The 12,287-nt window shown below is 47.0% G+C and overlaps 1 protein-coding gene across 1 annotated transcript in view; it reads left to right on the top strand.

The window, feature by feature from the left end:
* Window positions 1-1,734: 1,734 nt before the first annotated feature.
* The window catches only part of LOC138249301 (extracellular calcium-sensing receptor-like), a 122,465-nt gene continuing 111,912 nt past the window's right edge, over window positions 1,735-12,287 (top strand). Inside the window, exon 1 of the mRNA XM_069203259.1 lies at window positions 1,735-1,793. Within this exon, the coding sequence (XP_069059360.1) occupies window positions 1,735-1,793 (59 nt within the window). The remainder of the gene's footprint in view (window positions 1,794-12,287) is intronic.

Here is a 12,287-nt window from a genome sequence, read left to right on the forward strand (position 1 = left end):
CTGTGATTTCAGGGTTGTTATTTGTGGTACATCATATCTTGTGCTTGAGCACACATCTCTTAGAGTCAGTCTGTGATTCCAGGGTTGTTATTCGTGGTATGTCATATCCTGTGCTCAGGCGCAAATCTCTTAAGTTAGTCTGTGGTTCCAGGGTTATTAATCGTGGTACGTCATATCTTCTGCTTGAACACAAATCTCTTAGAGTCAGTTTGTGATTCCAGGGTTGTTATCCATGGTATGTCATTCCATGTGCTTGAAACAAAATTACAAATCACAAAGACCTCTACTGGCCATCGATTGGCCATTTTTTAGAATAAACCCAAAACAGTACACACATATTGTGTGTAAAATTTTCATTCATACATCTATCATTTGAAAGGTTATTTACACACACTCCTAATTCAAAACTCTCTTGAAAGAATCTTTTGCATGTGACTTGTTTGACAATACAAATTAAAATAATTCCACAAACATTATTAAGTGTCTGCAAGCCACATATGATTATTCACATTAAACACAAGTATGCCATAATTAAGGAACTGAACATTTTACATTTATTATCATCAAAACTCCATGTTATTGGATCAAGCCAGTTCAGTGTCCCATCAAGTATTTTAATATCTTGAGCTATCCATACATGAGTCCTTGGAATAGCTCTTATCTACTGAGCCCAATAGTACAACAGGAATAAACATCCCAGTGTATTAACCCCTTTGTTCCAGTTGCAATACTGGCTTTTCAATCCGTATTCAGGAAGGCACTTAGGGCCAGATGTAGCAAAATAGCAATTTGCGACTTGCAAATTGCGAGTCCCTGCAACTCGCAATGGGGTCGCAATGACCCACCTCATGAATATTCATGAGGTGGGTCGCAAATTGCGGCCCCATAGCGAGTATGGGCACTCGCTAACATGGAGGCCTGCTGACGTCAGCAGACCTCCATGTTCGCGACCTGCTTTTAAATAAAGCATTTTTTTTTTTTTAAGTGTAGCCCGTTTTCCTTACAGGAAAACAAGCTGCACTTCAAAAAAAACTAAACCTTTAGTTTCGGTTTTTTTTCAGGGCAGGGAGTGGTCCCTTGGACCACTCCCTGCCCTGAAAAAATATTTTGGGGTCCAGTCACAAACTGGAAGGGGTCCCATGGGGACCCCTTCCAATTTGCGATTGGTTTACCATCCACTTGAAGTGGATGGTAACTGCGATGCCATTTGCGACCGCATATGCGGTCGCAAATGGTATTGCATCCCAATGCGACTCGCAAATAGGAAGGGAACACCCCTTCCTATTTGCGAGTCTGAAATGCATTTTGCGAGTCGGTAACGACACGCAAAATGCATTTCTGCATTGGGATACGCGTTTAGCGAGTCGCATATGGCAAATTTTGCCGTTTGCGACTCGCTAAACGTTTGCTACATCTGGCCCTTAATGCCAAATTTTGGCATCCTGAATATGGATGTGCACATCTCTTAGGACCCCATTATGAACTCGGCGGAATGCCCCGCCGCCAACCATGCTGGCAGTCAATGAAAGACCGCCAGTGTTGTCGGCCGGCATCCTGCCAAAAAATGATGCATGGAGCCTCACCGCCATTGATGGCACTTAGGGCTGCCATGCGCCATGTTGGCGGTCGGTGGCAGGGGTGGATGCTGCTCCACCCTCACTGCCATGTCAGACCATACACCGCCACCCCTATAATGAAGCAGCTGTAGGCATGACGGTGTATGTAGAGGCAGCGATGGCGGTGGAGCAACATCCAGGGAGCCTGTTCCCGCCCGGAGCAGCGCAATGGATGAGGTAAGTGCTGTCCGAGAGGGAAGAGGGATGTATGTGTGAGTGTGTGAGTGCATGGGGGTGTGCGCAAGTGTATGTGTGGGTGGGGGATGTGTGTCTGAGTGCATATATGCGTGTGTGCATGTAAGTGAATGGGTGCATGTGGATGTGGGGGGTTGGGGTTTGGGGGGACCTGTAAGTAGGAGTGTGGGGATGGTGAGGGTCGGGTTGGGTGGAGTTACATGGGGTTTTGGAAGTGGAGGGTTGGGGGTCGGTTTTCAGGGTTCGGGGGCTGGGGCTGTTCTAGGGGCTTTTGTAGATGGAAAGGGGGAGGGGCCTGGCATGTCACATACAGGTGACAGGAATGATTATGCCTGTCACCCGTATGCTTTCCGGGGTAACTCGGCAGAGAATCCCTGGTGGAAATGGGATCATTATCCCACTGCCTGTCTGGCCTCCACCGCTGGGTCAAATGTGCCCACAGTTGGCCCAGCAGTCACATCTGCTTGGCGGTGGGTGGTAGTGTACTGGCTGCTTTGCAGCCAGTTCACTACTGTGTTCAGAATATGGCGGTCTGGACCGCCATGCCATTGGCGGTAATGACAGCCACTACCGGCGTGGCGGTCCAGATCGACATGTTCATAATGACCAACATAAAGTCAGTTTGTGATTCCAAGATTGTTATTCATGGTATGTCATATCCTGTGCTTGCGCTACATCTCTGTCAGTTTGTGATTCCAGGGTTGTCACTCGTGGTATCTCATATCCCGTGCTTGAGCGCACATCTCTTAGAGTCAGTTTGTGATTCCAGGGTTTTTATCATGGTTCATCATATCATTTGCTTGTGCCACATCTTTTAATCAGTTTCTGAGTGTCAGTCTGTGGTTCTAGGGTTTTTATTCGTGGTACATCAAATCCTATGCTCAAGCGCACATCCCTTAGAGTGGGTTTGTGGTTCTAGGGTTGCTATTTGTGGTACGTCATATCCTGTGCTTCAGCGCAATTCTCTTAGTGTTAGTTTGTGATTCCAGGGTTGTTATCTGTGGTACATCATATCCTATGCTTGAGGGCACATTTCTTAGATCCAGTCTGTGGTTCTAGGGTTGCTATTTGTGGTACTTCATATCCTATGCTCAAGTGCACATCCCTTAGAGTCAGTTTGTGATTCCAGGGTTGTTTTGTGGTACGTCATATACTTTGTTTAAGCACACATCTTTTAGAGTCATTTTGTGATTCCAGGGTTGTTACCCGTGGTACGTCATATCCTGTGCTTGAGCGCATATCTCTTAGAGTCAGTCTGTGGTCCAGGGTTGCTATTCGTGGTACATAATATCCTGTGCTTGAGCGCACATCTCTTAGAGTCAGTCTGTGGTCCAGGGTTGCTATTCGTGGTTTGCTAGATGAGGTGAAAGCAGCTGGGATAAGGCGCAGAGTGCAGGGATGCACCTGTTCAAGTAGGGTGCCTCACTGTGTGTTGTAAGTGTCCCACCTAAATAGCACCACAATCTAAGCCAAGGATGTGTTCAGAAATATCAGTGACAGGACATTAGTTTTGTTTTCTGAGTAAAGACACTTGTAACTGTTGCTGCTCCCATTGTTCTGGTAAATTACACCTTTTGCATGTTTTCTAGGGACTATTAATGTTATCCCATTAGCACTGAGTTGCTCCAATTACATCTAAAAGGCATCTCTGCTCTCTCACACACTGGGCAGTCTAACATGTGATTACCTACAAGCATAGAAGAAAGCAAGGAATTAAATTTGTATTTCGCAACTCTACGATTTGGCACTATGACATAGGATACATATATTTATGTATTTATTTTCAACAAGCGGCTTGTTGGATTGTGGGGTTTGTAGTTTTGCTTTTAACAGTTGCATGTGGGTTCCAAACCCCAGCGTACAAAGTGCAGTTGGCTAAAATTGCAGGATTGGTCACTTTGTAGCTTTGTTTGAAAATTTTGCAAAGGAGTAATTTGAACTGTTTTAAAAGTTTACAGAGTTGTCTTGTCAGCCACTTCAAAATTTGACAAAGTTGCCTACTTCACTTAAAAATGCTTGTTTCAGGCCTAAACCCAAAAGTAAACTCTGCTTATGTGTTTTCTGAAAGTTCACTCTTTCACTCATATCATTCATGAAAACAAGCATTGGCAATGTGAATATTTTTTTCTCAAACGTTTTATAGCAAGTTTCACAACACAATAAATGTACAACATGGATAGCAGAACCAGCGCCACCTTCCCTAACACAGATAAGGTAAGGACCGGTGGCAGTAGAAGAAAGAACATAACACGTTTCTCACACGCATACAGGACAAGTGCGACACAGGTGGGTGACACACTAAAGAGAGAGCGAGATGTACTGAATGACTGTTGTACGATTTCAATAAACATACAAGAAGTACAAAGCTCCTGGAAGGAACAGACAAACCTCCTATACAACTAACACATAGGCGGTCATTCTGACCGCGGCGGGCGGCAGTAGCCGCCCGCCATGCGGTTACCGCCATATGGCCGCTCCGCGGTCAAAAGACCGCGGAGGCCATTCAGACTTTCCCGCTGGGCCGGCGGGCGCCCGCCAAGGGAGCGCCCGCTGGCCCAGCGGGAAAGGCCCTGCAACACAGAAGCCGGCTCCGAATGGAGCCCGCGGTGTTGCAGGGGTGCGACGGGTGCAGTTGCACCCGTCGCGATTTTCACTGTCTGCTATGCAGACAGTGAAAATCATGCTGGGGCCCTGTTAGGGGGCCCCTGCACTGCCCATGCCAGTGGCATGGGCAGTGCAGGGGCCCCCAGGGGCCCCACGACACCCGTTTCCGCCATCCTGTTCCTGGCGGTAAAAACCGCCAGGATGGCGGGAAGGGGGTCGGAATCCCCATGGTGGCGCTGCTTGCAGTGCCGCCATGGAGGTTCAGCTCAGCCAGGGGAAATCCAGCGGGAAACCTCCGGATCCCCTTTTCTGACCGCGGCTTTACCGCTGCGGTCAGAATGGGCAATGAAGCACCGCCAGCCTGTTGGCGGTGCTTCCGTTGCCCGCGGCCCTGGCGGTCTTGGACCGCCAGGGTCGGAATGAGGGCCATAATCATGTACTCATACAGGATGATGAACACTCACCTACCTAGTGTGGTATGCTTCATCAATTGGTTCACATCTCGCACTGGGAAGCATTCGAGAGTACTACCCTTCACAGGTGCTACAGTTTCCTAGTTATGGTTCCCTGTTTTGGATGGTTTATGTCACTTATCTCGACTTTAATGTTCTTCCTTTGTTAAACTGTCAGACCTATATTTAAATTGTATATAAGTAAGCTAGAAATGTTGTTTATTGATGTCTCTTTCTACACGATTAAAAACAGAAGTGCAGAGCAATGATCCCTACTTCTTTTTTCCATCTGCATGTTTTGGTGCTCGAATATTGCAACTTGGGGCTCAGGTGTGTTCCCAGAAATATCGTTTTTTCACATCAAATATTGTGAGAGAGTGCTTGGTTCCTAGTGCATGTTCAACAGCTACAGAAGGGTCCACTTCTTGCAGTGGCCTTGTAATGTGCTATTTGCAAGGCTTCTCAGCACATGCAGCATGCTTCACAGTGTGCGAACCTGTAATATTAGCCTGCGCTATGAATTAGGCCATGCCCACGTTGCCAAGCCACACTCGCAGCTAACTGGGTGGGAATGAGGAGTGAAAAGGCCTTGAGACCAGGAACCATTCACCCAACACCAAAGCATCTCCGGCAATGCTATCAGTTCCAATGGACTGAAAGGAGAGCAGCTGTAAGGCAATATGGGGGTTATTACAACTTTGAAGGAGGTGTTAATCCGTCCCAAAAGTGACGGTAAAGTGGCGGATATACCACCAGCTGTATTACGAGTCGATTATATCCTATGGAACTCGTAATACGGCTGGTGGTATATCCGTCACATTTGGGACGGATTACCACCTCCTCCAAAGTTGTAATAACCCCCTATGTGCTTAAGCCAAATCCTAAGTGAGTGATATTCTCCTTCAGTTGAGTTTGTACTTTAGAATAAGAGCCAAACAAGACCTTGAAGGCTAATGCGTGAGTTGCAGTATATCTGAGGTTCCGGACCTTTCCTATTGAGAGCTTGTAACCTGAGAGCATGCGTCCTGTCTCCTTCTGTCTTGCCAGTACCCTGTACTTGATGGAAAAGCAGATATTGGTTTCTTTTTTCTGGGAATGGGAGAGCCACCTTTGGGGCGGTATGAAAACAGTGACTATGAATGGTCTATTTTGGCATGAAATGATGGACTTACCTAATTGAAGTGTGTTCAACATGCGCGTCAGGGTAAAGTGGGTGGGCCCAGAAATAAATGGTGATTGGCTGACTTAAAAGCAAATCAGACTATTTGAAATAGGGAGAAAGTGGTCAACTGATCCATCCTCAACTTAGTGGCAATGCTCCAGAGATTGCATAGACTGTAGTGCCTTCCTTTCATCTGAATGAAAAGACATCACAGTCCTTTACTGCTGCCCCATCGAGAACTGTTGAACACCAAGAACTGTTGAAGGACCAGGCCCTACTTGCCAGCCGATCCACTGAGAGTGAACAGTTGGTGGACCTGACTTCGCGTCAGATCCAGCTAGGTTTATTTTCGTAAAAGCAAATCATCATCTGGACAGACAATGACAGGTATTTAATGAAGTTGAACTCTCCTCAGCTACGGACAGGTTACTCAGTCCCAACGGGTTACTCCTTCACAACGGTAATGGATATCCTGTCTGCCAAAATCTAAATCTCATTATAGCCTATGCGATTAAGATTTCGGCAGACAGCATATCCGACACTTGTGATGGATTAACCCATCTGCCAAGATTTAAATTAGGCCCTAAGTCAGAAGATACAAAGTTTCACTAGGCCTAACATCAAGCAGCACCAGATTAACATTGATGACTTGATGGGCATGAGCTCAGGACTTTGCCCGCTCTGAGCTTTTCTCGCATTCATCAACAGCTTCCCCAAATGTTCATCCTTCATCAACCCATCGTCGACAAGCCTGCCGTCAGATCCAGCTTGCTGCCTTAACCCATTGAAGATTGTCCTTTCTCTGAAATTTTCTATGTGTGAAGGTAACTTTCAGACTGGGACAAATCCAACCTGTGTTTCCGACCTGTGCTCCATCACGATCAACTTTAAATCATACCCTTGTCCCGGTCTAGCGAGACCAGTTGCCTGCATGCTTGCACTTTGTGCTTTTTGCTGCTATTTTAATTTCAAACTTAAAAAATCTGTGTCAGGTTCCCCTTATTGTATTTTTGTAGTTGTGGTGTTAGTTTGTTCATTACACTATTCTACATGTTTATAAACTGGATTGTTGTTTTTCTTCTGTAGTGTATTTGAATTGTTAGCTGTTTTTCTACTTCTAAATACTTTACACATTTCAAGTTGTCTGTCTGCTCCATGCTGTAGCAACCAGGAGCTGAGGTCATGTTTAAACTACTAAAACCTTTACTGGGCCTGACAAGAATAGTGACATTGTTACTTGTAATGTACTACCATCCACCCCACCTAATAATCCTCTTTCCTACAGTGACTACCTCAACCCCGTTCATGCATCCACCTATGGCAGCTACCTGTGTTGCACATTAATGAGTTCAAGAACCAGCATCATGTTTTTTAACGTGGTGCTGTCAGTTCGGAGGTGTAAAAGGTAAGGGAGTCAATCAGCTGTCAATACAAGATGAAGAGGTCTCCCTAAACATTGTGGCCCAAATTTAGGAAAAGTGGCGCCCCTTAGCGCCACCCTAATGCCACCATGTGTTGCCTGTATTAAACATACGGTGTACCATGGCACATGTTAGGGACAATAGCGTCAACATTTTGGCGCTATTCCTGCAAAGGTTATGGAGGCCCATTATAAATAATGGTGCACTTCCTTTAAACACCTGATCTGTGCAGGTGTCAAAAAATGCCACAAAAAATAGAGTGGTGGAATCTCATGGATTCCACTGTGCCATTTTTGCAGTCCCCCTAATGGGGAAATGTGCCCCTTGCACACATTATGCCTGGCGCAGCCATAATGTGGCGCATTGGTTACAAAGTGGTGCAAGACATGCATTGCGCCACTTTGTAAATCAGGTGCCACAAATTTGGCCTCGTTGAGCCACATTAGCATCATAAAAAATGACACTAATGTGGCGCAAGGAGGCGCTAGCCCCTCTTAAATTAAATTTGGGCATCCATATCTCACAACTACTACTTATACACTACTCTCTTCTTGAAATTATGCTTACTTGGTGATTTGATGTAGACACACTACTCTCTCCTTGAAATGATGCTTGGTTGGTGATTTGATGTCAGTGAGTTCTGATGAGGGGTATCATTGTCTCTGTGTAGGGAGGAGGAGGGTCAAGCAGTGTGGAGAGAAGGGACGTGCTATGAGCCTTTCCTTTCTTGTATATCAATTACAAGCACATTAATGGGTATTTCAAAGCATGCCTCTCTCCACTGTGCCAGATGTCTGAAAACAGCTTCACTACGAAGCAGTCTAAGAAATATTGCTCACCGTTAGCCAGGGATGCACCAAACCCTACAACATCCACGCCAGATTCACACACAGTTCATACTCAAGCAGGAATGTCACTGTTCATGGCACCTGCTCCAAAATGTACACATCTTGCTGGTATGTTTGTGAGCACCACAGCCAAGTGTCCAAAGGATGTATTGTGAGGAAGAAGTGCAATGCTACTTGAAGTGACGGGGGGCTCTGTATACTAAGACAAAGTCAGGGTATGGGGTACACTTCCAAAGTAAGGAAAAGGAGTGCATATGTGTAGGAAGCTGGCTCTGTATATACTATTTCAAAATGAGAACTAGGCCCTCATTATGTAATTGTTGGTAAAAACCGCCTACCGCCAAGGCGACAGCCGCCAAAAGACCGTCGCCACGGCTAACATCCGTCTGCCATAATATGACCACAGCCGGATTTCCACCACAAGAAGGGCGGAAATCCAGCTGTGGTCATGCTGGCAGCGCCACACCAGCAGACCGCCGCCAGCTGTATTATGAGAAATAATAAGGCCTGGTGGTGTTCTGCTGGCGGGCACTGCTGGCGGTAGCAGAGCCCTGTCCTTTTCCCTGCCAGAAGACCTCCTAGATTCAGGTAAGTCGAGTTTCCTACAGGGGAGGGGGGTGTTTTGTGTGTGTGTGGGTGTGTGTGTGCATGAATGTGTGAGTGTGTGAGTGCATGCGCATGAATGTTTTGTGTTGATTGCGTGTGTGTGTGCATGTGTGGGACTGCGTGTATGAATGCAAATGTGAATGAGTGTCTGCCTGTAAGTTTGGATGTGTGTACAGATGTGTGCGTGAATAAATGGATGCATGCATGTTTGAATGCGTGTATGCCTGTGTGAGTGAGTGTGTGAATGCGTGGTGTATGTCACTGCGAGTGTGCGACTGTGCGTGTATGGGGAGGATTGGAAGGGGGGAAAGTGGATGGAGGGTGGTGGATGGGGATGTAATATGGGGAGTGTTAGGGGAGTGTTAGGGGGTGGACCTCCTACCAGGGACAGGGAAGGAAGGCGGTAGGCAGGGTCATAATGCCACAGACGGGACAGTAGCGGCCGCCGGGTTGGAGACTGCCATGGCGGTCGGTGAGGTACATTGGCGGGTTGGCTGGAGCCAACCCGCCAATGTCATAATGTGGTGGTATGTACTGCCAGCCTGTTGGCGGTACTACTGCCACATTAACTCCGACCGCCGGGGTCATAATGACCCCCATAGTGTGCACAGAGTCCAGGGGTTCCCCAGAGGCTTAACAGAGGCCAAAGTAGATAATACTAATGCTTTCTTTTGTGGTAGAATGGTCGTGTAGTTAGGCTTATCAGAGGGTAGTGCTCAGCATTTGTTGTACACACACAGATAATAGAAGAAGCACACACTTAATGACTTAATTCCAGACAAATTGATTTTATGTAGCAAAAGTATAATTTATTTCGACAACAGCAAGATTCAAGTTGCAGGTAAGTACAAAAATAAATACGTTTTTCACATATGTATCAATACCACTTTGGGGGGAAGAAGAGTTAGGGGGTCATTCTAACTTTGGCGGGCGGCGGAGGCCGCCCGCCAAAGTTCCCCCAACAGAATACTGCACCGCGGTCAGAAGACCGCCGCGGTTATTCTGTGTTTCCCGCTGGGCTGGCGGGAGACCGCCAGAAGACCGCCCGCCAGCCCAGCGGGAAACCCCTTCCCACGAGGAAGCCGGCTCTGAATAGAGCCGGCGGAGTGGGAAGGGTGCGACGGGTGCAGTTGCACCCGTCGCGATTTTCAGTGTCTGCATGGCAGACACTGAAAATCTTTGTGGGGCCCTCTTACGGGGGCCCCTGCAGTGCCCATGCCATGGGCATGGGCACTGCAGGGGCCCCCAGGGGCCCCGCGACACCCCTCACCGCCATCCTGTTCCTGGCGGTGAAAACCGCCAGGAACAGGATGGCGGTGAGGGGGTCGGAATCCCCATGGCGGCGCCGCCATGGAGGATTCTTCAGGGCAGCGGAAAACCGGCGGGAGACCGCCGGTTTTCCCTTTCTGGCCGCGGCTTAACCGCCGCAGTCAGAATGCCCTTGGGAGCACCGCCAGCCTGTTGGCGTCAGAATGACCCCCTTAGTACTTTTTGCAGGTAAGTACAACTCTTCCAGTCCCAATCTCTGGGGGTTAGGAAGCCCACTGGTTGGGGTTCAAGTTAACCCCAAACACCCACCACCAGCAACCAAAGTGCACTGTGAAGAGGCTCAGGGCCCACCCTCCTGTGCAAGTCTTTGGGACCCTTGTGAAGACTCTTTGATTTTGTTCTCAGGTGTCTCACCACCCTTCCCTTGGGGAGGCTTTGTGACCCCTTTCTTTTGGTCACCCCCAGTGGAAGTCTTGGTCAACTTTCTCTTGACCCAATGGTCTGCCTTCTTTCCAAATTCTTGGGGAGAAATTGGACTTAGGTCTACTAGATATTGATCCAACTTGTCATTGAAGCAGTTACTTAAAAGATATTCCTTCATAAACAAATTATAAAGCCCCTCATAGTCATACACTCCACTACCAGTTCTCAATCCATCTAGAGTTCTCACTGAGTAAGCTACAAAATCAACCCATGACTTGTCCGAGGTTTTGTGAGCCCCCTGAACCTAATTCCATACTCCTCAGTGGTGAATCCAAAACCCTCAATCAGGGTAGCCTGCATGTGGTCAGATGATTCAGCATCTGCACCAGTGAGTTTGAGGAGTCTATCCCTACACTTACCAGTAAATAGTTTCAAAAGGAGAGCCCCCATTGAGATTGTTTAGTTTTCTGGTTGCACAGGCTCTCAACAGCTGTGAACCATTTGGTGATATCATCAACTTCTTCATTATTTGAGACAGTCCCTTTGGGGATTTTTAGGATATCAGTATTCTCTCTGACACTATTTAAGTTGCTGCCGCCATTAATGGGTGCTAAGTCCATTTCTGCTCTCTCCCTCTCTATAGCTAGGAGCTGTTGCTCCAAAGCTAATCTTTTGCCCATCCTTGCTAAAAGGAGGTTCTCTTCATTGTGGCTGCCCTCAATGTTCCCAGAGGAGCTGGACTCCCCTGTGGAAGATCCAGATTCTGTGAGTACTATCTTTGGAGATAGGGACCTTGGGACCCTAATCTCCCTAGTTAGGTAAGGAGAAGGGAGTTCATCCTCCTCAGCTCCTACATGTTCCCTATCTGAGGGGAGGCCTTCCTCCTCAGCAGGGAGGTCCCGTGTGTATTCTGCCAAGAGCTCCTTGGGCTTGACCTTGGTAGGGTTGGGACCTGTTCTAATCTTTTTCAGCTTGCAGAAGGACCTTAACTCTCCCCTTCCTAGATGGAGGTAAGGGGTGAGGTTGAGTTCCACAACCATTTTTTCTGAGCTGCTCATTATGTTACTAAAGTTGGGGATTACTTTTAGGAATTAAAACTACTTCTAGTTACTACCCCTAACTTAAAATAACTTTAAAATCCAGAATGCAGCACACTTGGAAAGAGGAAAAAGGAGGCAAAATGAAGCTATTTCCCCTTGTTGCCCCTCCTTTGGGGATGTGTAAGGTTTTGGCGCTGGAGTAAGGCCATGCAGCTATTTGCTCTGCCTTGCCATACTCCATAACTATGAGGTAATTCAGAGCCACACAAAGTGGCTTTGAGTTAACTCATAGATATGAGTTTGTAGTCTGCCTTACGAGAGCATCACAAAAAGTGACGCAACAGCTGTGCAAGGGGCTCATATATATGGCCACTTGTTTTTAGTGAAGTCACCACAATGCACAACGAGCATAAAACAACTAGCCTTATCTTCATAACCTCTACTGATGCAAATAACATCACTAACCCAGTCCAGGGAGTAACAAACATGATGTACTTCCATCACATGCTCGATGTATTTATACTGAATGTTGGGGGACTTGTTACAGAAGGGCATTTCTCAGTTGTCCACCATAGATGATCTTTTAGTGGAAATGCTGCCACATAAAGTTACTATATACATTTCTAGCAGAAATCCATTCTACTGTTCTCC

The sequence above is a fragment of the Pleurodeles waltl genome, chromosome 8, assembly GCF_031143425.1.
Source record: "Pleurodeles waltl isolate 20211129_DDA chromosome 8, aPleWal1.hap1.20221129, whole genome shotgun sequence".
NCBI classification, from domain to species: Eukaryota; Metazoa; Chordata; class Amphibia; order Caudata; family Salamandridae; genus Pleurodeles; species Pleurodeles waltl.